This window comes from Pezoporus flaviventris, unplaced genomic scaffold (genome assembly GCF_033815535.1).
Source record: "Pezoporus flaviventris isolate CSIRO_AGI_PZ_B2104156 unplaced genomic scaffold, CSIRO_AGI_Pfla_v1 ptg000083l, whole genome shotgun sequence".
Taxonomy (NCBI): domain Eukaryota; kingdom Metazoa; phylum Chordata; class Aves; order Psittaciformes; family Psittacidae; genus Pezoporus; species Pezoporus flaviventris.
The window spans coordinates 12,296,807-12,323,081 of NW_026892631.1; the positions used below are offsets into that span (position 1 = coordinate 12,296,807).

Sequence of the window (26,275 nt, forward strand, 5' to 3'; positions counted from 1 at the left end):
GCTGCTATTACTATTTCTTACCAAGCCGGGTGAAACAACTACTCTTTACTGAATGTACATGATGTTAGAAGTGTGCATGGAGTACCCTGGCACTAGCTGAAGAGGAGGTTCCTCAGCTGGGTTTTGTGGCCTTCATTCTCTGGTCCACAGCCATCACTACTTTGTCTTCCAATGGCGAAAATAACGATAAATTATAGATGTTACCATGAATAAATGTTACTTATATACACTCATTACACCTTATTCCCTGAAACCTTATAGTTACTCACTTGTAAGCAACCTGCCAGATGCTGCTGTAGGTAGTTTTAACTTAACAATCCTTTCCATGTATATGGTACCTATAAGTATGCTTCTAAAATGCTGTTGTATTTTTATTTAAAATGGTTTAAGCATTTCCCAATAGAATGACCCTAGCTCTGCCTCTCTCGAAACAAAGTGAGTGCCATTAGCTGTATGTGTGAGCCTTCTGGGCTTTCTTTGTGGTCACCCACATGAAATAAACCTGCTGGCTGGGCACCATCCCTCACACTAAAATCTGGGGTGCTCTGTTAGTTACTTAGAGACTGCATCCCCACCTGCATCTCTCCAGAAACTGTAACTACTGATGAAGCACAGACCCCTAACAACTCCTTCAAAGGAAAAATCTTAATTTCTGGGAGTTCAGGACTTGTTTGGGTTTGCTAGTTTAATTTTAGGTTTTCTTGATTTCCTAATGGTCCTAAGCCTTTGGACTGACGGGTGCTGAAATGGAAAATCAGTAGGGAAAATTGTTTTCTTTTTCCTGTGAATTTTCAGTAAATCAGGTTGTGCATTGTCATTAATTCAGAAGATTTTGTGAACTCCAATATGCCTCAGAAGTTGCAGCATAAACTCAGAAAGTAATCTGCACATATTCTTCATGTCCTTTTCAAAGAGCACTCTGTAGTGATTTGCTAGTGCAGAAGCTCGTCACTTTTTCTCAGAACTGGAGGGCTGGCAACTTTGAAGCTGTGGGAAGATTTTGGGGTAAAATAATGTTATAAGTTAACAAACAGAATTGAAGTTAATCTCTTCCTCATTAGGGCACATTCCTCTCTGTTCTTTCAGATTCCCCTTCCCCACTTTTCTTTCCTGCAGACTTTTGGAAACCCGTCTGAACTGTCATTGACTGAACGGGTCACTAGTACATGATAGACAGGAAGCCCTCCCTGCACATGTGTTGTAGCTTAAGAGATAGAAAGAATTACATTTTTAAACTTGGTGCCTGGAATGTATGGCTTGAGAAGGCAGGAATTTTGGTAACCCAACTGCAGTAAACACAGTTTTGTGTTACATATTTTAATGGAAGTGGCAAAAGTAAGCTAGCCCTTTGCATCCCTTAGTGACATGGTTTAGTGGTGGTCTTGGCAGTGCTGGAGGAATGGTTGGACTTGATGATCTTGAAGGTCTTTTCCAACCTGGCTGATTCTGTGATTCAGAGAAATTCCTTCACATAGTCTCAGTGGTGTCTTTTTTCTTCCTTTCAACTTCTGCTGGAGATAGCAAAGCATCTGGTGGGGTTAACAGAATTACAGTTTTGTTTTCTTTTTTCCAAAATGGGAATTAAACCAGAACACACTCCTGATGGGTCTCCGCTTGTATTAGTGCATCTGATTCTGGGCACCCATCCCCAGAAGGATGTAAATGCAATTGGACTGCATTCAAGAAAAAAAATATGCTGAGAAGTTGTAAAGCTTGATTTGTGAGAGAAAAACTTCACAAAGGGAAAAGTTAAATACGTACAGGGCTCCTGAGTGACAGCAGAGGGGAGGAAGGTTTTGATACCAATCTACAGTTTGGAGGGGTGTGAACACCAACAGAGTGAAAAATTACTGAGGGTGGTTCAAGAAGGTATAATTAGATGTAATGAAATTAAATGAACAATATGTAAACTTGAACTGAATGTTACAGTAAAACATGAGCAGTGAGGCTATAGATTTACTATTTATCTGTATCGAGCTAGCACTGGGGAATCCCAGGCAGGGATCAAGCGCTTCTTTTCCTGTAGAAACATGAAACATGAACAAAAGAAATGAAGTACCTCTCTTGAGTAATAAACAAGAAGTTCGACTGGGTGGCCTATAAGAAATAAACTTAAATTGGTGGGGTGTGGAGTAGAGACCCTAAAAGGTCTTTTGAGTCTTTTTTGGTCTTACTGGCTGGCTGTTGGACCATTCAGGATTATAAGAATGTAACTCTTATTTTGAAGATGCTTGTTATTTTCAGTCACTAATGCTGTAAATATTGCTTTAAATTGGAATAGCCTTACTACACGATTGCCAAGAGCTGGAGAAACTGTCCTTGGACATAAGTTTTTCATTGGTTTTGGTGGGAAAGGAGCCAACCAGTGCGTCCAGTCTGCTCGACTTGGGGCCAAGACCTCACTGATCTGCAAGGTAAGCATCAACATGCTCTTGGATTACAGCTGAACTAAATGTTTATGCAAATTCCAGTAAACCTTTAGGTGATTTACAGAAAAGTTCCTCGTGGTTTTGGGTTTTCTTTTTTGTTTTAATCCCTCTCTAATTCTCTTTTCTTTTCCTTACTTCAGCTATAAATTTAAGCATGGAGGAGGCTGTTCTAAAAACACTGCCAGAACCAAAGACTAGTTGGCTAGAGATCTGGCAGAAATTGCGTATAAAGAAGGATTGCGAAACTTAAGATTGATGCACCATGGAAAAGAGAATGGGAGAGAGTTTGAGATGTTCGAAATTCTTGTAATCTTGGTTAGCCTCTCCTTTTTATGTTCGCCACTGTTGCAAAGATCAGGGCTTCTTCGATGACATTCAGGTGCTAGGCACTGCAGTCCATCTGAAATTTACTTTGTAAGTGATTAAAAACCAGACACTGATAAGCCAGTAACAACTTTGAGAAGCAATGCAAAACTTTGTGCTTCAAGGGTTAAATCATTATCTCATTACTTGGGATTAGGATGAGATATTCACATCCAAATCCTAGCACCTTTGCATGCTATGGGATTTTTTTGCCTGCTTTTCTGGAACATGTAATATGCAGCAGTTCTAGAGGCTGGCTCGCAGACCATTGGGCTGATTCAGCTTGGCAGATGCTACATTCTTACAATGACTTTGTTTCATTTTTGTCATTAAACATTATCAGTTTTGGGTGATCATTATCAAAGTTAAGATCAAATTTTCTCTCTCTGTAGCCTTAATGTCCATCCTGTGCCAACTGTAAATGAAACTTCAAATTGACTGGGCATACTTTGTTCTTGCCATAGCTGGGGAGGATGCTAAATTTGTTGGATCATTGTCTGTCAGGGATTTTTTGAGAAACCCTGGAAACATCTCAAAGAAGCCTTTCTCACTGGTTTTCCAATCCAATCTTTAAGCTAAAGAATGATAGCTATAAGTCTAAATTACACCTGCAATAATTTATGTCTGTCATTATCACTACTTGTTCTGCAGTGTACTTTATATATATATATATATGTTGGCAATGTTTGGGCTTCTGTAATATTGTGTATATTTGATCATCTTTGCATTCAATAACGATCAGATTCAAGAACAAGATGAACTGGCAATGAATTCCCTGCTAACATTTCCTGCTAAATGTTAGCAGGGTTTTTTTTCCACTGAAAGTGTGAATTTTGTTTTCTTTTTTAATGGTCTAGCCTTTGCTCAGTGCATACATGTTTCTGGAAACGTTTGCATTCCTAATAAAATATAGCAGTTACTATAATTTCTAATTACTTTCCAAAATCATATTTATGTTATTTCAGTAAAACCCAGTCTTCTTTCTTTCATTCTGATGTGTATTTATTGGAGCAAAGAAATGGCAGAGATTGACTGTTAATATCCATATTTTGTGGGTTTTTTTTAGATTTTAAAAGGCAGTATTTACTTTCTGAATTAATTATGCACTTGTAGCCTCCCAGAATAGTCTCATCCCATGGCAGCACAGTCTTATATCTGCAGAGGTCAATAGGATGTAGTATAAAGTTTCTTGCTGAGTAAAATAAGAAGAGTCAGGCAGTAATGAGCCATTACAATTAGATTATCTTTACTTTAACAAGTCATCATGAGTATTCAGTGGTTCTTAAAGCCAGGTTTCCCTTCATACATACACAGTGCTCAGTAATATGCTTATGTTTTGGTCATAATTCCCAACATTTATTTTCCAGTACAAGTGCAACAATTCCTTCTACATTCTGAAGTTCACAGAATAAAATTGGTATTAATACTAGAGAGATATTGTGCTGGAGTGTGGCATCCTCTTACAAGGACTGTAATTTAGACTGAGGATGTCCTCAGCAAGAGTAGCAGCAGACATCTCAGATCAAATGACAAGGCACTCTTCATACTTCAGAGCTTTAAAATGCAAAAGAGAGCCAGTGACTATCTGGCGAGGGTTTGAGAGAAAAGGGAGTTTTAGAATGACTTACAGTTCTGACTGGAGATGCCACAGAATGCTGTGAATTTTAATGTAAAATCAAGTACTGAGTTTGAGTAGTGGAAATGCAAACAGTGTTCTGCCTGCATGTCCCTGCAAGTGGCCGCTGTTACTCTGGGTTATCAGTATGTATCACAGTATCAGTCTGAAACTCCCCTCCTCGATTTGCTCAGTACAGTAAGACAACATATTGATGGAAAACTTGCCACTTCAAAAAGACAAAGACTGTTGTTCAGAGAAAAGTAAAGGATTACTGTCAGGTAACTCAAGGAAGCAAGCAAATAAATTAATTGCTCGTTCATGCAAGAACCCTGCTGCAGTACTGAAAAATGCACAGTGGTCTTGAGAAATTCCTAAGTCCCAAACATTTTTTGGTTTTTTGTTTGGTTTTTTTTGGGGTGTTTTGTTTGGTTGGTTGGTTGTTTTTTTAGTGGCCATTACCAAAAAAATCAGTTAAACATCCTGGATTAAGATGGTGGAGGGATGTTAGTCTGAGAGGCATTGCATGTACTGAAAAAAGGCCTGGTTTACTTCTGACAAACAATTTAGAATCCTCCTCACTGGACATAGATGTCACTAGCCTGATACTGCACATACTAAATTCTATTAAACACCAGCTGCATTTGATTCCTACTTAGAAACAGGAAGAGCTGTATTACCATGCTATGTAGTCTTCTCTTTTTAAATGATCTGTAAGCCAAATTTAAGTTCAAGTTCTGTAAGAATTTTATTGTAAGAATACTTTATTTATTCATTTCACTGTAAGAACATAGCTATATTCAGATGCAGCCCAGAATATGATGGATAACATCAATTGTTTTTTCCTTTTGTATTTCTGTCTTAGTCTTTAGTACTTGTTTAGTTCCCTAATGAAGAAAAAAGAGCATATAGAACAGATTAAACAAACAGTTGTTAAGAGGTACATGATTTTATTGCAATTAATTTTCAGGTACAGAGGAGTTTGATTCTCTCAGCTGCTAGAATTTTAGCTTCTGTGGTGCCAGCCAGGTCCCTTAGCTCCACATGGAAAACATGATGGTGAGCAGGAAGAAAGCAGACTGAAAAATACTGATGTAATTCCACTTGTTCTAATATGCAAACTATGTGACCATAATGCTTGTACAAACAGCTTGTTGTTAAGGACTCAAGAAAGAAGAAACGCTATTTCAGTACATACAATGTTCTGTGGTCAACAGACCAAGACATTTATTTTTTCTGTTTATTCAATATCAAGGACTGTGCAAAAGTAGAGAATATTTAAAACAATGTTACATAATTTGACATGGTCAGTAAATATGCCTTTAATCTAAAATGAGCCTGATGCCCAGTACTCTCTCTTCCTTGGGGGTAAAGCCTGAATGGAAAGATAAGCCCTTCAAACGCTCTAGGATTAACTGGGTTAGATACTGATGAACTAACATGGAAAAAAGTTTCCAGAGGAAAAGGACCTCCATGGAGACCCCTTCAAGGGCTTCCCTCCAGCACTGCAGTGTCTTGCTGTGAGCAAAAGTACCACGGCTGATCTCAGTTGTTGTGACAGTTGAACAGTACGGGATGCCTGTCTGTCAGTTATGTAGGACCCAGAACTGAAGGAAGGAAGTTTCAGTTGAGCTTTTGAAAAATTGTTATGAAATATTTTGTTGCTGAAATAACTGAGCAAATCCTAAGATTTGTTGTAGAAGCTCTGTAGCAGCAAGGCAGGGAGAAGGTGATACCATCAGGCGGAGTGCATTCCAGTAGTACAGCTGTTAGGCTGCAGAGGTGAGCACAGCTCAGGTTGAAATCACAGATGGCTGCAGTCATCCAGCCTGAAGCAGTCAGAAGATGCAGCTTCTGACAACCCGCCCTGTCTGGCAAACTGGGAGTAGTCAGAGATACAGAAATACTCTAATGTGCAAACAATGAATAACACAGTGACCCACAGAAATGTTGGTTGGATTTTTTTTTCCATGTACTAGAGGAATGTTCTGTCTGCTTAGACTGTTTTGACTTAAATTGCCGTCCTCATCTGGTAAAAGATCAGGACCACCCCTAATAATACTTTAGAAAAATCCCTTATAGAGATTGTAGGAAATGAAAGTATGTTTCAAAACATGGTTGTGCAATAGGACATGTGGGGGAAGGATCATCCGTCCATGACACTTTAAATGATACAGTTCTGAATCTCAGGGTTTGATTGTTGTGATCAGTAGCTAGCACTCAGGTCTTCTCTGAGCTTTCTAAAGTACTGAGCTCATGAATAGACAAATTTCTAATAGCAGGCAATAGGGGCAACTGCTCTGTGCTTCCAGTAACTCAAATATACCATTAGCTGTTTAGAGCTGTTTTATGAGAAGGTGGGTCATTAGTTAGGGCTTCCCATGTAATTCCTTCGCTGTTTAGACTGTGACCAGGATCTTGATTTAGCTTCTAATCTGAAAGATGTTTTCTCTTCTCATGCAAAAATGCTTCCCGTAGTACTGGTCAGCCTTTGATACCACTCAGTTACAAAACTTAACCTTGGAAGTGGGAGCACACACTCTGCATGCTGAAGACATAGACTAAAAGTAGTGAATTTGAAACTATGTTGGCTTTCTAAATATATTTTAAGTGTCATTTTGACATTAGGCAAGTTACACCATTTTTTTTCTCCACATACCTCATCTCCTTTGTTCAGCTTGTGTAATGTTACCAAAAAAAATTTGTTAGTCTGAATAACCAGCAAGCAGAGTTCTGTTCAGCTAAAAGGATTAGTGGAGCTGAAATTACAAACTCTTTAACTTGCTGTTAGAAAAACAATAGAGCATAGCTTGACTTCCCAACTCAACTTAATCTGCTGTTGCTGGGTAAAGCAAACAAAAAATGTTGAATTTGTAAACAGTACATTTAGCGCTGAGAATTACAGAAATCATCAATGCCATATTTATCGTCCCTTTTTGGCCTATAAGGACAGTTTGATATTTTTCCACTGAGGAAACTTGAGGTAGAAAATTCAAAACATGAAATGCAACTAAAAAGGGCATGGGAGTTACTATAAATGCTTTCAATTTGAAGCTGAATGATTCAGTACTCTTCCAGATTTTACAGTCCCCAGAAAGCTTCAGTGCCAGGTGGTATTAAAAGAATAAAACCTTAATATAGCAACATTGTTGTACGGGGCAGTTTTGTAATACAGGAGGGGAAACTGCAGAACACTATTCCTATTGGTTATTAATACTATTAATACATTTTTACTATTATTTATTAGGTTATTATTTGTTTGTTAATAAGGCAAAGTGCTGCAAAACAGAAAGTATTACATTCAGATTACAGTAGAGGATTCTGTTGTGTAAAGATGATCTATATATCCTCTCACTTTTCTGTAGAGAAAACCTATCCTTTTGTCTTTTGTATAGGTTGGGGAGGATTCCTTTGGCAATGATTATGTTGAAAATTTGAAGAAGAATGGTATTTCTACAGGTAAAATTTTATTTTAAAGAAACCTTATGTATACTTTTTAAGCTTTAAAAGCTGGCAGTGGAGGGTTTCTTATTTTATTGCCTTATTTGATGTGTTTTGCCATTCAGAGCTATGAATAATTATTTTGACACAACTGGCAGGAATGAATGAATATGAGTGAGAATACAGGGACTTCTGAAATCAGCTGTACCACTAAAAATAAAATACAGTGTTATTACCTCTAAATCTCAGCTGATTACATCAGTAGAATTCACCTGAAGATATCTTGGAGAAATACAATTGTTTAGGCTGGCATTAATGATTGTAATGCCTGTGAGAAATTGAAACTCCAGTCTGATTATTCATTCTGAATTTCATGTTGGGAACAGAAGGATAGAGTGGAAATGCATTTGTCAACTCAGTGCATCTCACCTCTATTCTGTGAAATGACACATGCAGTCATTTTAGAGACTGCAACGGATATTTGTTAACTCACATACACACAAAAATCAATGTTAAAAGCTTTTGGAGAAAAGGGAAAATTAAACATTCACAGTATTCTAGATATCTTTGCATCTTTGTAAGCCTAATTCTTTCTCTTATGTAAATGTATTATTGTGTGCTGCTGGACTACATGGTCACATTTTTGTCTGCATGACTCGTCTCCTTCAGGGTGGACAAGGATGGGCAGATGCAATCATTAAGTGGCAATTCAATATTCTGTTTATCTTTTCTGCTTAATGTTCAGCCACAAGCTTCATTTACTGTATTCAAATCCTGCTTTAAAGACAGAACTATCAGTATTTTGTGGGCTTTTTTATTAGGCTTATCAGTACAGCATCTAAATATTTCACCAGTGCATATACAGGTTTATTCATTGTGTGTCTTTCAACTTACGCAAGAAACCAAGCAAGGCTACCATAAAAATAATGTCTGTTAATGTACAGTCATAAATCTCTCCAAAGCATGCCTACCTCATGAATAAAGACTTTGATCATGTAAATAAAGCTATTATAATGCATAGTACTTAATGAAAATGTATATTCCACAAGGAACCTTAAATTTTATGTTTTCTGATTTAAGTGATTGCTCTTGCAAACTTAACATAGATTTTTTAATAGTCTTTATAGCAGCAAAAGAAAAAAATCAGAAAGGGAAAAAAAAAATCAGAAATTCCATCATGTTGCACTTCCTTGATACCTAGATAGATCAGCTGCAGGGTTGGAAGTTTTAGGTCCAAGTTACCAATTTCTGCTGATTGAGTTAAAAACATCTCAGAATGGTGTTAGTCACCCACTGTGTTGATCAGCCCTGCAGGAAGATAGGATGTAGTGCTGGTGATGCTGGTCCAGGATCCCAGCTTGCATTCCAGGATTTGCAGGCAAGGGTGATTCAGTTTGCTTAGGACTGTCTTACTTCAGTCACTGTCTTTCCATCTCAGTTTCATTCTCATCTAGCCTATCTCTGTTGTTATACATAAAGATACCAGCTACTGGATAATAATCCTTGCTGTAATGCCAGTTCTGCCGAATTTCGTATCCTGGATACCTGTCGTATGTCTTCTTTGCATCACTTTTCTGTTTCCTAATGTATCATCTTACCCCTTTTCTTTCCAGTTTCAAACCATTTCTCAATTTTCTTTTCCCAGTCTTCTTGTCTTCCACAATTTCCACAACAATCAGCTACCAGTGCTGCTCAGACCATTTAGACCTTTACTGATGTAAACTGGGTAGCTTGCAGCTCATGCTGCTTATTTCCTGCAGGAAGAGCACTGAGAGCACAGGAGACGCAAGTTTTCAATGCTAGTGTGCAGGCCTAACTCATGGTGAAGAGAAGCAAAGGTTCTGCTCTGAGCCCTGTAACTCTGAGCTAGATAAGGGTACCTCCAGGGCAAGTACCTGGAATACTTTAGCAAACCTGAATGAGCATGATGTTATGTGTTTTTTTCAGCCTTGTTCAAATTTGAGCAGATTTTTAAATTGGCTGCAAAAGGCACATCTTAAGAAAGAAGCCAACTTCTGCCTAGCATCAAGTCCACGTTCTACAAGGTTAGGGCACGAGAACTTCTTAAAAAGGTCACCAGAATTTGCCTCAAATAGTAGATTTGTCTCAAATACAGGGGTTGTTTTTTGAGGGAGAAACAAAACTTATTTTGACAGTTTTCTACTACAGTTCTCCCTAAAAAAACCCTCCACCTATAATTTGTTTAATATCTGACAAATTTGCTGATGGCTGAAAACAGGTTCTTATAGTAGTAAACATGGAACAATCTTTGTAACAGGCAGTGCTGCCAGCCTCACTTCTAGTTAATTTAGCTGAATAATAATCCAAAGAGGAAACGCAGCCTCACCACTGCTTTTATAGCACATGTTAATACTACTGCTGAAATGCAAATCTACACAGAATTAAATGCTGTGTTGTTTTAATATTTTTGTTTTCTTCAGCCTTGACTCTTTTGTTTCATTGGATAAAAGAAATACTTCCACGTAGGAGTAGAGTGCCTGAGAAGGCTGTATAAATAATATGCTTTTTCTAAAGCAGAGATGTAGCCAAATTAAAGAATGTTGGACTCGCATTTCTGTTTTGTGGGTGTAAATTAACACTTTTTGTTGTTGTTAGCTTCTCTGGCATTGTTGCACATGAAAGAGTAATTAGCATTTTTAAATTACTGGAGGTTATGGGTTCATTTTAGATTTAATTCAATTAAACTGCATCACATGCTATTGGTTGAAAGTAATGTATTGAACTAATGCATGCTGTAACTTTTCCCTTTCTTAGCATTTGTAGGTCAGACTGCAGATGCTGCTACTGGAACTGCTTCAATAATTGTCAACAGTGAAGGTACATATTTCTACTCTGAATTGTCCTCTTTGTTCTGCCTCTACAGCCATAAAAGAAACCTTTGCCTTATCACTGTTAATTGTGGAATTACTTTTTTCTACATCTTTAATTTTTTCAAGATTTTATTCATGCTTTGTGAAACTTCCTTCTATTTCAGACAGTGTTGTAGGATGAGGTGCCTGAAAGTGGCAAAATTCAAATACTTAGATTAACAGTGTGATTGCCATAATTCAGTCAGCCAGCTGATCCACCTAGTTTTACATTGGCCAGAGCACATGGTGTAGCAGAAGGTTAAAGCTCTCCTTTTCCACTTTTACTGTAGAATCATTGAATAATTTAGGTTGAAAAAGACCTTTAGAGTCATTGAGTCTAACCGTTCACCTAGCACTGCCAAGTCCACCACTAAAACCATATCCCTGAGCACCACATCTACAGGTCTTTTAAATACCTCCAGGGATGGCGACTCAGACACTTCCCTGTTTCAGCCCTTTCCAACTCTTGACAACCTTTTTGGTGAAGAAATTTTTCCTAGTATGAAATCTAAACCTTCCTTCCCTGGTGCAACTTGAGGCCATTTCCATTTCCTCGTGTCCTGTGGGGAAAGGGTTTCCCTCATGAGCACACTGAGTCATTAGGCCTTGAATCAGGAAAAGGAATTGTCCTTAGTGTAAGTACAAATATTTATGCTGATCTTGTAATATTACCACAATTCTTGATCCCAAGTTACATCTGCTGTGATGCATACACAGTGAAATGGCGTATCTGTTTTTTCTATGTTAATTTTCCTTAGTCTGTGCCTTTGCTGTCATATTGCAGGGGAAGAAGAAAAGAAAATTTGTCTTGTTTTCATATTCTTCTTCGAGGTTGCTAAATTATCCTCTGAAAACTTTCTATCTTTTCCTCAAGCAAGTTGCGCTGTTGAGAGCTCTTAGAAGTACGTGTGTCTGGATCAAGATGTAGAGCTCAGGAGACCAATAATGGTTGTGCAAACGTAATAAATGAAGTGTGATTGGATGGATTAATTTACTTTAAGTTCAGCTAAAAGCTGTCATTTGAACAGTTACCATAGTTTAGCTACACATTGATTTAACAAGCTTTGTAACCTGATGGTAATACATTGGGCTACAGCTCAAAATGGGAAAGGAAACATGACTGTTCACTCCAAGAGCAGACCTGGGAAGGAACTGTGACTAAAGGCAAGTCTACACAGGAACATTCAGAAAATTAGGCAAATTAGTTGGAGATGTCAGTTTAATTTTCTGTAAGTCAGATTAATCAAAGCCTTGCATGACAGCTCTAATTCAGAAATAAGGTAGCTCTAATACATGGAATAAACTGGATACCTGCCTCTTATTTCCACCCCTTTCTCTTGGTTTACATCACGAGATAAATTACCACAGTAACTCTTAAGAAGGTCTGTCTTATACCACATAGAGTCACTACTCTTGCCATTGTAAATAGGAGAGACTGTGAGAAAAAGCTAGCATGCTCCCAGGCCTCACTGTTCTGTACATGTAACCATGATTTGCAAAAGGTTTGCTGTCCAGAATAGCTGAGCAAGAAGCAGTCTTACTACTTCCAGATCCACATGCATAGCCAGCTAAGATAGACGTGGTCTAAACTTGAATGAACAGAGGATGACCTCTTAAAATTATAACACCATGAATCTTTCTGGAGGCTAATGAACAAAACCATCTTGTGGATCTAAAACCTTTATAAACATCAGGAGTGGAAACTGATTGTTCAGTGGCACAAGTTCACAGTAGGCTGTCTTACATGTTAGTGTCAAAGGGTCTGTGATAGTCTTGTTATTCACATAGTAAGATGAATAGTGCAAAATGTCATGTAGTTTCTTTCTCTGAGAAACTGAAAAAATCCTTAATTAAGTTACTACTGGCCTCAGATTTCATTTAAAATCTAGTAGAAGAGCAAACCTGGTCAGAACTATACTACAAAGCAAACACATGCACAGAATTGGTAATGGTTCTGGTTGCAGCTCCTCTCTAAAACCATCTGGTCCTTGAATTGCGTAAATTGCAATAAAATAGCAATGCTTTTGTGCTTTGCTGTTGCAAGAGACATCTTTTTCTTCTTTTTTGTTTTTCCCCTGTAGAAACCTGGCTGATTTGACTTAAACAGGTTTTACAGCACTTTCCATAGGGCTTGTCTACGCATGTATGTTTTACCGCAGTAGTTGTGCTGGCATAGCTGAAACACCACAGTATTCAATGCACTGATGTAAAGTAGTTTGTGCTAGTTCAAATTATACCTAAAAGGGAAGCATTTGAAGTTGGGGATAGTGGTGGTGTTTTGTGTTAAGACAATGAAGGACAAATAAAAAAAACATAGGTATCATCTCTTTAAATCACCAAGTTTTAATTGCTGTATTTTCACACACCTAACCCACACTTGCAGCTTACCAGTTCTTTACAAGTACTGGTACATGAGAAAAATGCCAACTCCAACCAACTGAATAAAATTACAGGCAGAAGTAGGGGAGATACTCAAGTAGAGAGAGCAGGCAATGATGGATGAGTGAATACAGAGGAAAAGAAAGCTGTAGAGACCAGAGTCAAAGGAGGCTCTGAAATAAACTTTCCCGGATGTTACCTGCATCTGTCTAGCCAGTGCTGCTCAGCTTCTGGGAAGCTTTTTTGCTGGTTACTGAGTTGCAAAGCTATAACTCACCCATTATTGTAATTGGCAAAGTACTAAAAATTTGGCAGTTGTCAGGCACATCTGATATTCTCAAAGTTGTGTTGTATTCTGGGACAAGACAGTATCATTTCAATAAAAGAGAGGTTAAATTGCTGCTTTAATGCAAAATGGTGGAGAGATGTATAACGAGTTTATAATGCTGCACTGGAAAATATACGGCCCAGAGACACTGCAAAGGTTCCCTCTGGACTGGTCTCAGAATTCTGTGCAGAAATCTTTCTGGAGCCTCGTGTTCCTTTCAGTTGCTCTCTTTTATGTGGTTGCCTGTTCAGGTAGATTTTGACTAAACACAGGCTTCAGTTTACCAGGACCCTGTACACTTTGAACCTGTACTTTCTCCCTTAAGGAGAAAAGCTGGTACATTTGGCTGCTTTTCTTAACACATTCTCTTTGAAGTGCATCACATCACTTTGAAGCCCAGCTTTTCTTTCCCCTTTCCAGCCTGCCACCTTTCCGCTAGCTCTGTCACTTAGCACACCTTCTGCTAACAGCGTGCTATTAAGAGGTAAGAATGCCATGAATTGAAGATGTGTGTTGCATTTTTACATACACTTACAGGGAAAAAAAAAACCTCTTTATGGGTAATATTTTGCATGATCACCTCTGAAGTTTGTTGCAGCTTTGTCTATATCTAGTAATGAGTGTTGACAGTGCCATTAAGCTGGCCTGGCTGGACCGATAGCTAGGACTGATCTGACAACTTCAAGGTTCATAGCAAGAATTTAATGGAGAGACAACAGAGGTTGATGGGTCATGATTAAAGTGTTCTTGATTATTTCAAGTTAGAGCTTAGAGCTCACCTACACATAATACTGTGAGATAACCCTCACTTGAGATAGGCATTGTGCTGACTTTATGGTAAATTTATTAATGATTCATGAATGGTAAATAGGCATTATTTTATAGGTTAGTGTACCTTCAATACCAAAGCACAACCAGTATAAACCCATTTAAAATATATATTGAGGTAAGGCTAAATAAACAGGGCAAACGTAGAATACAGACGCCAGCTTGTTTGAATTATACTTTCCAAAGAGAAAATCTTTGTTTGGAACCTTCAGGTTTATGAAGAAATGTCACCTGATTTTTTATAGGATAACTTTTATATTGGCATTCCTCATGAACTTAAATGTTTTGTATAGCAGACTACACAATGCTTCTACCAAGTAATTGTATGAAAATGATGATACCATGACACACCCATAACTTGCCCTCGTATTCATGAACTGTGTGATTTGGCAGCAAACGTTTTTTATGTAGCATTATTTTCTGATCACAAATATCACCTTTGTTTATTTGCTTACTTATTGTTATGCAGAATCTCCACAGCTAAGGTTATAATTACATTGTTTGAGATTTTGGGGAGTTCTAAGCACTACCAACGGCTTTTAGCTCGCCATCCATATTAAAAAGTGATGGTTATTGCACTGTATTGTGTACGGTTTGGCTTTGATTTTTCTGCTGACACTTCTAATCTAGTGGCCTCTGTAAAATGTCACTTGTGAAAAAAATCTAGCTTGGGTTACCCACCTTTCTAAGAAGTGACAGTAGCAGGTTTAGAAGCCCAACTGGGGACAGCATTCACACTATTTAAAGTATTGATTGGACCCAATCCCCATCTGGTGTAAGCCTCCACAAGCTTATCAGCTTCATTTAGCTGTTCTAGCTTATAGCAACTGTGAATGCGGCCCTTAATATTCCAGCTGATGTCTGCAAAACTTAAAATTATATAGATGCTCCCATTAAAAGTGAGAATTTTTAGTCTAAGTAAAGATCTCTTGGAATTAATGGCAATGCAGTGAGTATATTTTTCTCATTCTTAGTGTGGGTAACATTTAACCTCGCCTGAGCTGTTTCCAAATGAGGTGTATGGCTTAAGGCTTCACCTGGAGTTAACAGAAGTACATAGGCGTTTCTGGACAGTAGTTTATCTCCTCATCACACAGATATCTGAGATATGTAAGATTATAAAAACTCTGAAAATACTTGTCTCTCCTCCTTGTTGAAGGAACTTAGAAGACTATTTTTTAGAAATCAGTTTTCTTAGAATTTCCTAGAATGTAGGATTTTTCTCTTAAACTTAAGAATTAGTCAATGTTGGACAAGATGAATCCCACCCCTCTTTGCCATCTGTCTTTAACTCGATTGTCCCTGGTGCCAATTTCCCATCTGATTTCCCTGGCAAGAAGCAATTGCTTTCAACAAAATGGTTGCTGGTAATACAAGATTCTGGTATTAATTATGAGTGCATGGGTCCAGATTCTCCTTTCATGCACACTGGTGTAAGCTTGTGGTGAGCGCTGTCGTTCACAGCTAGTGTGGTATATGTAGCTAAGAACAGAATGTGGCTACTTCCCTCCAGCTTGGGTGAAGCCCATCCGGACTGCTGTACCACAGTAGGTGCTGCATTTCCCTGGCAGGTTTGAAAGCAGACTTTAAGTCTCTGACCTTCTGTAGCTGCAAAGAAAAGCTTCTGACTGGGATCCAGTGCAACATGGTCTACCTTGAATTTGCACATATGGGTTTAAGCAAACAGCCTTCCTTATTGCCTTGGGCCATTAGCTCTAAAGTCTAATAATAATATACATGTCAGTACAGCTAAATAGTTCAGCAAGATAATGCAGCAAGACATGTGGATAGAGTCTGAAGATTCTAGGTAGCACAGAGTCCAGGCAGAAATGAAATGTGGTTTTGTCCACTGATTTCCTGCCTTTTACTGTTTGCACTGCTGCACCCTGTAAGCTTTCAAAATAAGGCACAACTTGCCTTTGAATGTTCCCTTTGCAGGGTTCAGGTATCTTTGGTAGCATTTACTTCTGGCAGAAGGCTTTTTTTTTATCCGAGATGCCCATCATTGTCTGTTGAAAAGCAGGGCGTTGGCTTTAAATGCTGAGGTTTTGCTTTTCATATGCAGCTGTTCTGTACCAAACCATTGACAGCAGAATTGCTTTGGAAAGCTTGGGCCCCTCCCTCTGAGATCACTATATTATTCTTTCCATTGTCCTGCTTTCTTTTCAGAGCATATTTACGGAGACAAGCTTTGCACATTTCTCATTCAAAGGACTTTGAAGTTCCATTCAACAAAAATAATGTATTTAAAAACATAAATATTTATTTACAGAGTAATTCAGTTCATTACAGAATTGGTAGCCTTTAATGATTGGCAGTCCTTAAAGGAATCTTCAGCGGGGGCGGGCTGAGCCTGTAAATCAAGGAACAGCTGACTTATTGAATTTAATACCTGAGTGATTAACAATAAATTTTAATTTGAAGGCTCTTATGCCTGAAGGTCTCTGGGTGTTGTAACAGAGATTAAAAAAAAACAATGAAAGAAAGAAACTGCAATAAAAGGAGGCAACTTGCATGTCTGAAGGAAAACAAAAGAATATTGGGAACCTACGTAAATGACCCTCCTCACCTAACTGTAAAACAAACTATGAGAATTAAAAGGATCTTTCACATGCTTTGAGATACTGCTGAGCTTCTGCACCTGTAGTTTTGCTTAGACCATTCTGCTGGCCAGAAGAATGTGTCACCCACCTTCTTTACTCACTCCTGATAAAGCTTTCCTTAGACACAGACATTTTACCTTTCTGGGTTTTTGTGACTAGCTGATTCTGGTGTTGATGATAGTTAGGGGCCCTGACTTGAAGTGTCACAGGTGAATGGAGCAAGCCTGCTGCTATGCAGAACATGCATAATTTTCATAGCTGTGGGAAACAGTCTTCTGTTCCCAGCTGATGGGAAAGTTTAAAATGTTTGTGGCATTTTTGGCACATGAGCTCAATAATCACATTGATGCTTTTCCGAGTGCTACTGGCATATTTTAGGAGAATGCAAATTGCCCCATCACTTGTGTCCCCTGCCATCCTGGTGCTCAGTACTGATGAGGTGTGTAAAATGCGACAGGGCAGCTATGTGCACAAGAAGTAATAGCTTCATTCTATTTTCTTGAGGAGGGAAATGAAGCTGGATTGAATAAGAAAGAACTTGGGGGCTATTTTTCAAACACAAAGTAGTGCTGACAAACTGCTGACTAAAAGGGGAAGACAAAAATGAGGCCAGATTGGACAGGGCTTTGAGCAACCTGGCCTAGTGGAAGGTGTCCCTGCCCATGGCAGGGGGTTGGAAAGAGGTGATCTTTAATGTCCCTTCCAACCCAAACCATTCTAGGATTCTCTGAAATATCAGCCTTAGGATATGTCCCCCTTCTCCACTGTGACTAGTACAGTGAATGTACAGTGAATCTTTAGAATTCATAGAAAACACCAAAATAAGTCTGGGGAAAGCTCGTATGTGACTTTTCCCAATGGAATATATACTGCATGTGTTGTGTGGTGGTTCATTAGTCCGATGATCTTTTTGATTATCTTCTGAAATCTTCAATTATGTCATAGAATCACAAAATACCAGGATGGAAGGGACCTCAAGGATCATCTGGTCCAACATTTCTTTGCAAAAACACAGTCTAGACAAGATGGCTCAGCACGCTGTCCAGCTGAATCTTAAAAGTATCCAACACTTGAAAATGTCAGCAATGCATACATCTTTAATGTGGATTTTTTAGAAAGTAAATTGAAACACTCATCTGAAATTTATTGTAGAAAAGCAAGGAATTGTTTTACATACTTTATTGCAAATGTTAACATAAAAACCACGATATCTTCTCTTTAGGACAGAATGTTATTGTCATAGTCCCAGGAGCCAACCTGCTTTTAAATTTTGAAGATCTGAAGAGGGCTTCTGCTGTCATCTGTAAAGCCAAAGTGGTTGTTTGCCAGCTAGAAATAACCCCTGCTGTTTCTCTTGAAGTTCTGAAAATGGCAAGTGCCAGTGGAGGTAATTTAACGTAAGCCATTCTGTCTCCCTCATTTGTGTGGCATGAAAAATATTCCTTATCATGCTTTCTAAATAAAGATCTTGAGGTCTATTCTGGTTTCTGCCATACTGGTTTTATTTAGAAATGAAATAATAGCCAACAAATCCATGCTACACCAATGAAAACTGAGTTCAGTTTTTAAACTTTGCAGTATTTACCTTGCATGGCAAATCGACCCGTACCCATATAATCAACCTGTATATGTTTGGTGCTGCTTTTCCTCTGATTTTCATGCTGTGAAGAAATACAGTATAATCTTGTTAGGTCAGGAACCATTGGCCTGACTCTGGTATTATTCCAGAGTAGAACAAGGATAATGAATGCAAGTCAGTGAAGTTGTACACACAATGAAGTGAATGAAATGGCCTCAAAAACAGACTTATGCCCTTGTTCTCTTAGCACAGCAGTAGGTATGGCTGTGGTTTTCTGCATAGAAGTAAACATCTTTAAAGCTTTTTCTTCTTAACCAACATTCTTAGAGTGTGACTTGACATGTTGCCATTGAATAGACAGTCATGGTCTGTGAAATCATTAGTAAATTGTACTTTTAAATGTAGGTGCTTGTTCCTTCAGTGTGGTATATATGTAAATGAAAACTGTCATTTTGCTTGAACAGGATGGGGTTTTACTACCAACATGATGGCTTGTTTAAGTGCCTGTAATGCTTTCAGTTACACAAGCACAATTTCCACAGTGCTTGAACAGTAGGTAAATAATTATGCTAGTGAGACATCTGTATGAGATTAAAAGTATGTTGTTCATGTCTGTAGAGAAGATAAGACTGGGAGGGGATAAAGATGCGGGTCAGAGATGGAACTAGATGTGAGGCTGGAGGAGAGTGGCTCTGAAACTGAGGTGGAAATAGTCATAAACTCTATAAACAGAACTGTGCATGGGGAAAAGTTATTTTGACTTCTGTTTGAAATATCAAAGCTGGGTTCATGCAAATCTAGACAAAAACTTCAGAAAACTGAGTAGCACCTGAAATGCTTGAGATATAAAGGGGGAACAGAGCTTACTATATTTTTTTCATTATGTTTTATGAAAATGGATAAAAGCATTCTTAACCTTGTGGTTAATGGACTATAGTTGAGTCATGAGTCAATATCCATGACTTATTTTGTCTACTTGTAACTCTATGCATAGCTCTGGTAAGATGCTTCACACTTCTGTCACCTTCATATGGCAAAATGTCCGGTCTGTTACAGAAGAGAGGGGTGTTTTTTAAGGCAATGAAAATAAAAATTCCAAACCTGATACATGGAACTGGCATGCAAGCATTTAGCATCTGTAGACAGCACAATATATCGAGAAAAGATAGTAGTTAACTGAAGGCCAGCTATAGTTCTGTGCTGTCAGTCAGCCACTGCTGTGCAGCTCTCGTATCCAGAAAGCTTTGGTTGCTTCTGCTTTAAAGCAGTAGGCTACACATGTTCAAATGTCATGTGCAGTCAAATCGAAGTAAACAGCTGAGTTTGTAGCACTGTAAAAATCTATCCTTAGCCAACTGTAAATTGTTCCTGCAATTTTCCTTCTTTTAGCCTCCAATACCCTCATGTATAATGCAGTACTGCATCTTAAGAAGTGCACTAGACTATTTTTGTTTAAAACAGATGCAAACCCAGATGCCTCAAACCTCTGTTTCAAGGGTTGGGTTTTTTTTGCTTATTTGTCTTCATTCTTACTGAAAAAAAATACGGTAAGATGGAGAAAAAATGTGGACACACAGGCAAGAACCCTTGGCTTCTGTTCAGCATCACCTGGATCTGTAAGCTAGAGAGGGACATTTCATGTTCTGATACCCACTCATTGTGGCACAGATTATTAAAGATATAGAGAGGAAAGGGAAAGGGAAAAGGAAAGGGAAAGGGAAAGGGAAAGGGAAAGGGAAAGGGGAAGGGAAGGGAAGGGAAGGGAAGGGAAGGGAAGGGAAGGGAAGGGAAGGGAAGGGAAGGGAAAGGTTAATTGTGAATAATGATATGAAGTGAGTATGAATTGTAGTGGAAATCTGACAGGAAAATTCTAGGTCTTTAATGGCCATGTGCTGTGAAGCTGCTGATTTTTCCAAGACGGGAACCACTTCATTGATGGGCAAAATGTTAGTGTACATCTAAGTCTATAAAGCAGTTTTGGGGCTTCTGTAATGAAGGATTCTATAAAAGATGACTGATAATGTCCAGCCTATTAATACTGTAGTGAAGAATGGGCTGGAAGCAACCTCAGTTATTAAGGTTCTGTGCCACCTGCAAGGAAAGGATCTATTTTTCAGGTGCTTCACCTTTTAATCTCGGGCTGTGATTTTTCAGATCAGTTGTTTTTCTGTGGTTAAACTCCTTGTAATTTCTGCCAAAGCACAGCGGCTAAAAGGGCTACCCCCTTTTTAAATTATGAATGCTGCCTACCTTAAAATTTACTTGAGTCTTGATAGCAAAGGAGCTTGCTTTCAAAGAAAAACCTTTACAATAGCATGGAAATCTGCATGATTTTTACTGTATCATCTGCCTTTGAGAAATAACTACTTTCCACATAGACTTGTTAGAGCTTCACAGCTAGCTTCCCATGAGAGCCTGTCCATGCAAGCAGTTGTCCCTTTGGGCAGCATGACTTTCGGTGTAGTTCCTGAATCTGGTTTTAAGTAACTTCTTTTATACTACTGAAGATCTCTCACAGGCCCAGGAAGTGCAGAGCAGGAGAATCCTTGATTTGAATACAGAAGAGAGAAAGCTGGACAGGAATGCTGGGGACGGAGAGTAGATTTCAAAGAGAAGTGTAGGAGGGATTTGCTTGATTTTGGGGGTGGCAGAGGATGAAGGAAGAAAGAAACCGAAAGAGGAACAAAATTGGAATAGATAATAGGATTTGTTGAATTTGAATAGAAATTGGAATATGGAGGTAGGGAGTAGGCTGTGGGTACCGGAAGAGGAAAAAAGAAAACATAGAAGGGGCATAAAGAGCTATTATGTGATACAAGTTGAGTGAAAAAGGTTACTATTGCATTGTGCTTATGTAAGGAGGCATCAAGAATGGAAGCTAGGTGAGGAGTATGGATTCTTGGCAAAGGATGAGAAAGAACGGCAAAAAATAATTTGGTGTTCCTCAGGGAGACCGAACAGATTTCCCTGTTCACAAGCTATGCGCTTCTTCACAGCCTGAAAGAGAATTTTATGGTTCCTCTATCTCCCCCAGGCTCAGCAGATATTAAACATGGGAGCAAACTAATAGTAATGCATTGCACACTATTCATGATGCATCTGTATTACTTAAAACCCAAGTTGGAACACTTCCAGTACTGCTCGTGATCCATGTATGCATTGGTATGATACCAGGACAGAGTTTGTTTTCCAATATGTGCTGTTTGTTTGTCTTACCTAGGAAAGTATACCTTAAATATTTGTGTCTCGAAAAACTTTGTTAGGGTTGCAATTCAGGAAATAGGAAATGCAAGAGTTAAGGTTGCATGTGAAACCTTAATTTGTATCCTTTCTGCATATGTATTATGTTGCAGTCTTTAATTATGTGATCACATGCTGTTTTTCAGTGGTATGTGATTATATAATTAAAGAGTTTGTTATAATACATACTGTATTGTAATAATATAAGGGAGCCAAATTAAAATTTCATTGGAAATCCTAATCCTTGCATTTTCTGACTTCTGAATAAATGTCTTTGTCACTTTAATACTCATTTTACCAAAGCAGTTAGAGAAACATGATAAAGTTGTACAGTCAAAGGCTAAAACTCTCAGTGTTAATCAAAAGGTCATCTTCTGAAGTCATCAGTACTCAGGTTTCACAGGTCTCTGTGCATCTTTCTCTTCTAGGGCATTAACTGGGATTCCAAATAGTCTGAATATTATGTGCTATAGCATAGGGTCTAAAACTTAGTCTGAAAACACAGGCATCCAATTTGGAAGATCTGATCACTTACTATAAGGAATATTTCTAATGTAAGAGAGTGTGCTTTGTGTAAAAATGATGGCCTTGTGGCTAAGACACAGAAGTATTCATCATGAAATTGGCAAAGTGAGAAACCAAGTCTGAAGATTTCCTGTGCTAGCAGTGAGTAAGTCACTGTCCTCATGACAAACCTTTTCTGCTGTTACACAGGGCCTTAGGCTACAGTTTAAAGTTAGGTTAACTAACATACTCTACCACGTGTTAAGTTTAGGTCTAGCTCTGCCAGATAGCATATTAAAAACATACAATGCCTCGTCTACACTACAGTTTTATAATGTGGCAGTTTGAACAAGTTAGGTAACACATTCAGAAGCACGTTTAACTCCTTGTCTGGACATGCCCTTCATTACTCCATACCCCTGTTGCTTCATGCACAGAACGCAGATAACAACGCTGAAAAAACTCTAGAACTATACTTACTAAAATCCTGGAAGAAGCATCATCAGTTAAACAAACTGCATTGCTGGCTAATGCTTTCCCCTCTTTTTAGTCATTTCTTGGTTATTTTTCCTGTTACTCTTCTGTCATGTTCCCACCATGACAGGTGCCTGCGCATAAATCAGAAGGAACTTTAATAAAGTAAACAAAACTTCTAGCATTTCTATAAAATGAGGTTACAGGAACCAAGAGTCATTTGTATGTTAATAGTAAGCATTGGGGGCTGTGAATTAAACTCAGTGGTATTTCAGGTGATGGTTTATGAATCTAAACCACCAGAGATTTAGACTTTTTCTTTCTTTTTTTTTTTCTTTTTCCAGTAAAGACTTTATTTAATCCAGCTCCAGCCCTTGCTGACCTAGATCCACAATTTTATACCCATTCCGATATCTTCTGCTGCAATGAAACTGAGGTAATGGTCATATGTCATGTTAAAGAAGGAGCCTTGAGCAGTAAAATTTCAGAGAGATTCTCTTCTCAGTAATGCAGCGTAGAGAGCAGGAAAACTGAGGCATGCTCCTCTCACATAGGACTTTGGAGGTAACAAGTTTGCCACCTGGCTCAACAAGCAGAGAGGAGTATTCTAGAATACCTTTAGATTGCACTCAAAATTTGCAGTGGGAAGGTTGTGTCCTTAAAACAAATCCATAAAAGGACACTTTTAAAACGTTTTCAATGAGTGGGAAATATTTAGATAGATCCTTGTCCTTGTCTGCAGTCCCTTGATATGATTAGCAGGAATGTGCTAGCCATAGTATTCTGACAGTTTTAAACTCACTTGCCAGGAGGTGATGCACGCCTGCTGCACTTGATGGCAAATAGTAGCTTCATATGCCTTTTCCTGTCAGATCTGTTTTCAGTGAATCTGTTTCTCTGGCCCTTCAACTGTGTTTTCCGTCTTCCTTTTTTTTTTTGCCCTCCTTTCTCCCTCTTTTCTAATTCAAGTGTGCTATTTCCCAAAGGAAATTATTTTTGTCACACAAGAGACAAATTAAGCTCATCTCATAAGGCCTTTGTTGAAATTTCCTATTTATTAACATTATGCATGCTGTGTTCCTTCCCCTCACCCTTTCTTTATGTAAACAGGAATGTGGGAGAAGTAACCTAGTGGATAGAAGCCATGCCTTGATCATAGTTAAAGATATCTCCAGCAAACTTGATTTCTGGAATGAACATGTTACCTTGTTCATTGTGGAGATAAGGGGCAAGAGCTAAGAGAAAAGCTTGGTCCTCCTTATTTACAGGATTTTTGTCTGATGACAGTGTCTATCAGAGTAAGTTCTTCAAGACTCGATTACCCTTTTCTGAAAGTTCTTTTAAAACCCGTCACAAACTGTATCAGAAGTTCTCAGTTCACAAGTCTAGCATTTAAGCTTCAGTCTAAGTAACCCAAATGGGCATCTGAATTTTGTTCTGAGATGTTTCAGTATGTGCCTGCCCAGTTCAGATACCCCAGAGCATTCGGGAGTTAGCAAAATAGCGATGTGGGAGATGGATGCCACAGCTTCTCAGGTCTCCGAAAGGCAAAGTTCCCAGTGTAACTGGCAGTGGTAGCATTTGTGGCTCAACCCAACAGCTATCAGGACTCATTTAGATGTAATGAAGAGAATGCTAAGGCAAAAGTATTTATTCTTGTTCAGAGGACTTGCAGGGCACCCATATGGTGTTTTCTTCATGCTTCAGGAAACACTTGTGCCTGGACTATGCCCCTGGATTAGCTAACATTTTGAGCTCAGAACACCCATGCTCTCCCACCAGTTTAGTAAATGTCATTCGTTGTTTGCCTTTTTCATAATGTCACTAGTTACTTCTTTTTTTTCCCCCTGCAAAAACTTATCCCCCATATGTTAGAAGCAAAACTTTGTTTTCTATTACTTGTCTATTCCTGACTTTTGTCTCGTTGCTCTTTGTAACACACATGTTAAAGTTTTCCCTTTGTTATACTTTATTGCTAGAGGACAGTCTTGAAAGAGACATTCTTTGAGAAGTTCAGCTTGCTGGAGCCAGAGTGTATTATTATGACGACCACATGGAGAAAAGAAAATTACTTCTATTTGGAGAACAAGAAATACAGGTGTATAATTATAATAGATCCCTGCTCACTCCTCTGCCTTTCCTGCAGAGCTGGTGGCACAGTTTGCATTCTTTTCTGCTATTTTCTTTTAAAAAGTAATTAACATTTGAAGATAGCTGGGATCACTGTAGGCACAGTCAGGCATAGAAATACACTCTCTACTGTTGAGGAGGCTTCTCTCTTCTGAATGTGTGGAAATGGTAGACCTGGAAGTTCCTGCCAGCCATATGGGAGCACTGATCCAATGTGGGACTCCTACAGCATATTCTGAGAACAAGAATGGCACATAAATACCTTTGCTTTTAGCAGTAACATTTTCATACTTTGCAATGAAATCAATTACATAAGCATGACTGTAATAATCAGTTATGTTTGATTTCATCCTCTCTGTGCATCTGATTTGTTACTGAATTGATTTTCAGGGATGAACTGTTGCCATTGTTCCTTTCTTTTTGCTGAGAAAAGAGGAAGAATGAAGCATTTGTTTTTCTTATGTCACAAGTTTGAAAGTTGGGGCTTTAGTAATTGTTATATATTCATATGCCATCTGTTTTCTGTTTTCTTTCATGACTTTCTTTAATTTCAGATCCCTGTAATATATTCACTTGAGAAGTTTGATATAGAGATAAATGTTTACGTACTCAAATAAAGGTTACCCGTCACATCCCTGTGTGGCACTTAAAAGCAATGTTAATTCTACCGATCTTAAAGATAATTCTAATTTTTCCATTCAATGAACTACATACGCATTTCCTTTATCTTCTGACACCAGGAAGAACCCAGGACTTTGGTGATGCAGAACATATAATGGGAAAAGATCTTTTTATACATATTTTTTTCATTTCCCTCAGTACTTACTAGCAGTCAGAGTCAGAAAGGAGCAATTGGATAAGATGGAATTTTGCTCTTTGCTCTGAGCCATTATGGCCATTCTTATGGATTTTTTTTTAATCATTAGTCTCTATGGTCAAATTTATTGAACATGCTGCTTAAAAATGTCTTCCTGAGATACTCTGTTCCAGCTCCATTGCCTCTCCTGCTTGGTATTTCTAAGTTTCAAATAACTTCCTTCTAGCCAAAGTTCTATTTATGCTCCAGCCTTACCCCCTTCTGGGATCTTTTATTTTTGGTGGAGGATTTTTAGGTGCTACCAGGTGTACTTCTGCTTTATTGTTACTAGATCTTTTAAATAGTTAATAAAACATCTTGGATTTAAAGACGAGCATTCCAGTTCAGCTGCTTCTAAAACGCAGACATACTTTTAAACACTGATATATATATATATATAAAACAGATATATAGATTAAATTTACACTGATTTTTTTTCTTTTTTTTAGTTGCAAGTTTTGGTTTAATCACTTAAATTTACAAGTATTTATCACACAGTTTTACCAAAATGTCCTTATCTTTCTTGTTCACCGAGAAATACCTTTAAATGATAAAATCCTGTGGTTTGTGAATAATATGTGCATGTGTTTGCTAAGAGGAGATTATGTTAGCTGGAGAACAGAACATTAGCCATTT

At 38.3% G+C, this 26,275-nt stretch overlaps 1 protein-coding gene across 2 annotated transcripts in view; it reads left to right on the top strand.

Annotated features, from left to right (window-relative positions):
• RBKS (ribokinase) overlaps window positions 1-26,275 on the top strand; it is a 70,670-nt gene that overhangs the window by 16,123 nt on the left and 28,272 nt on the right. The window contains exons 2-6 of one of the 2 annotated variants that reach the window (XM_061475252.1): window positions 2,282-2,414; window positions 7,803-7,866; window positions 10,624-10,686; window positions 18,079-18,243; window positions 22,998-23,089. In XM_061475252.1, the coding sequence (XP_061331236.1) occupies window positions 2,282-2,414; window positions 7,803-7,866; window positions 10,624-10,686; window positions 18,079-18,243; window positions 22,998-23,089 (517 nt within the window). The remainder of the gene's footprint in view (window positions 1-2,281; window positions 2,415-7,802; window positions 7,867-10,623; window positions 10,687-18,078; window positions 18,244-22,997; window positions 23,090-26,275) is intronic. The other variant, XM_061475253.1, reaches the window with a different exon arrangement.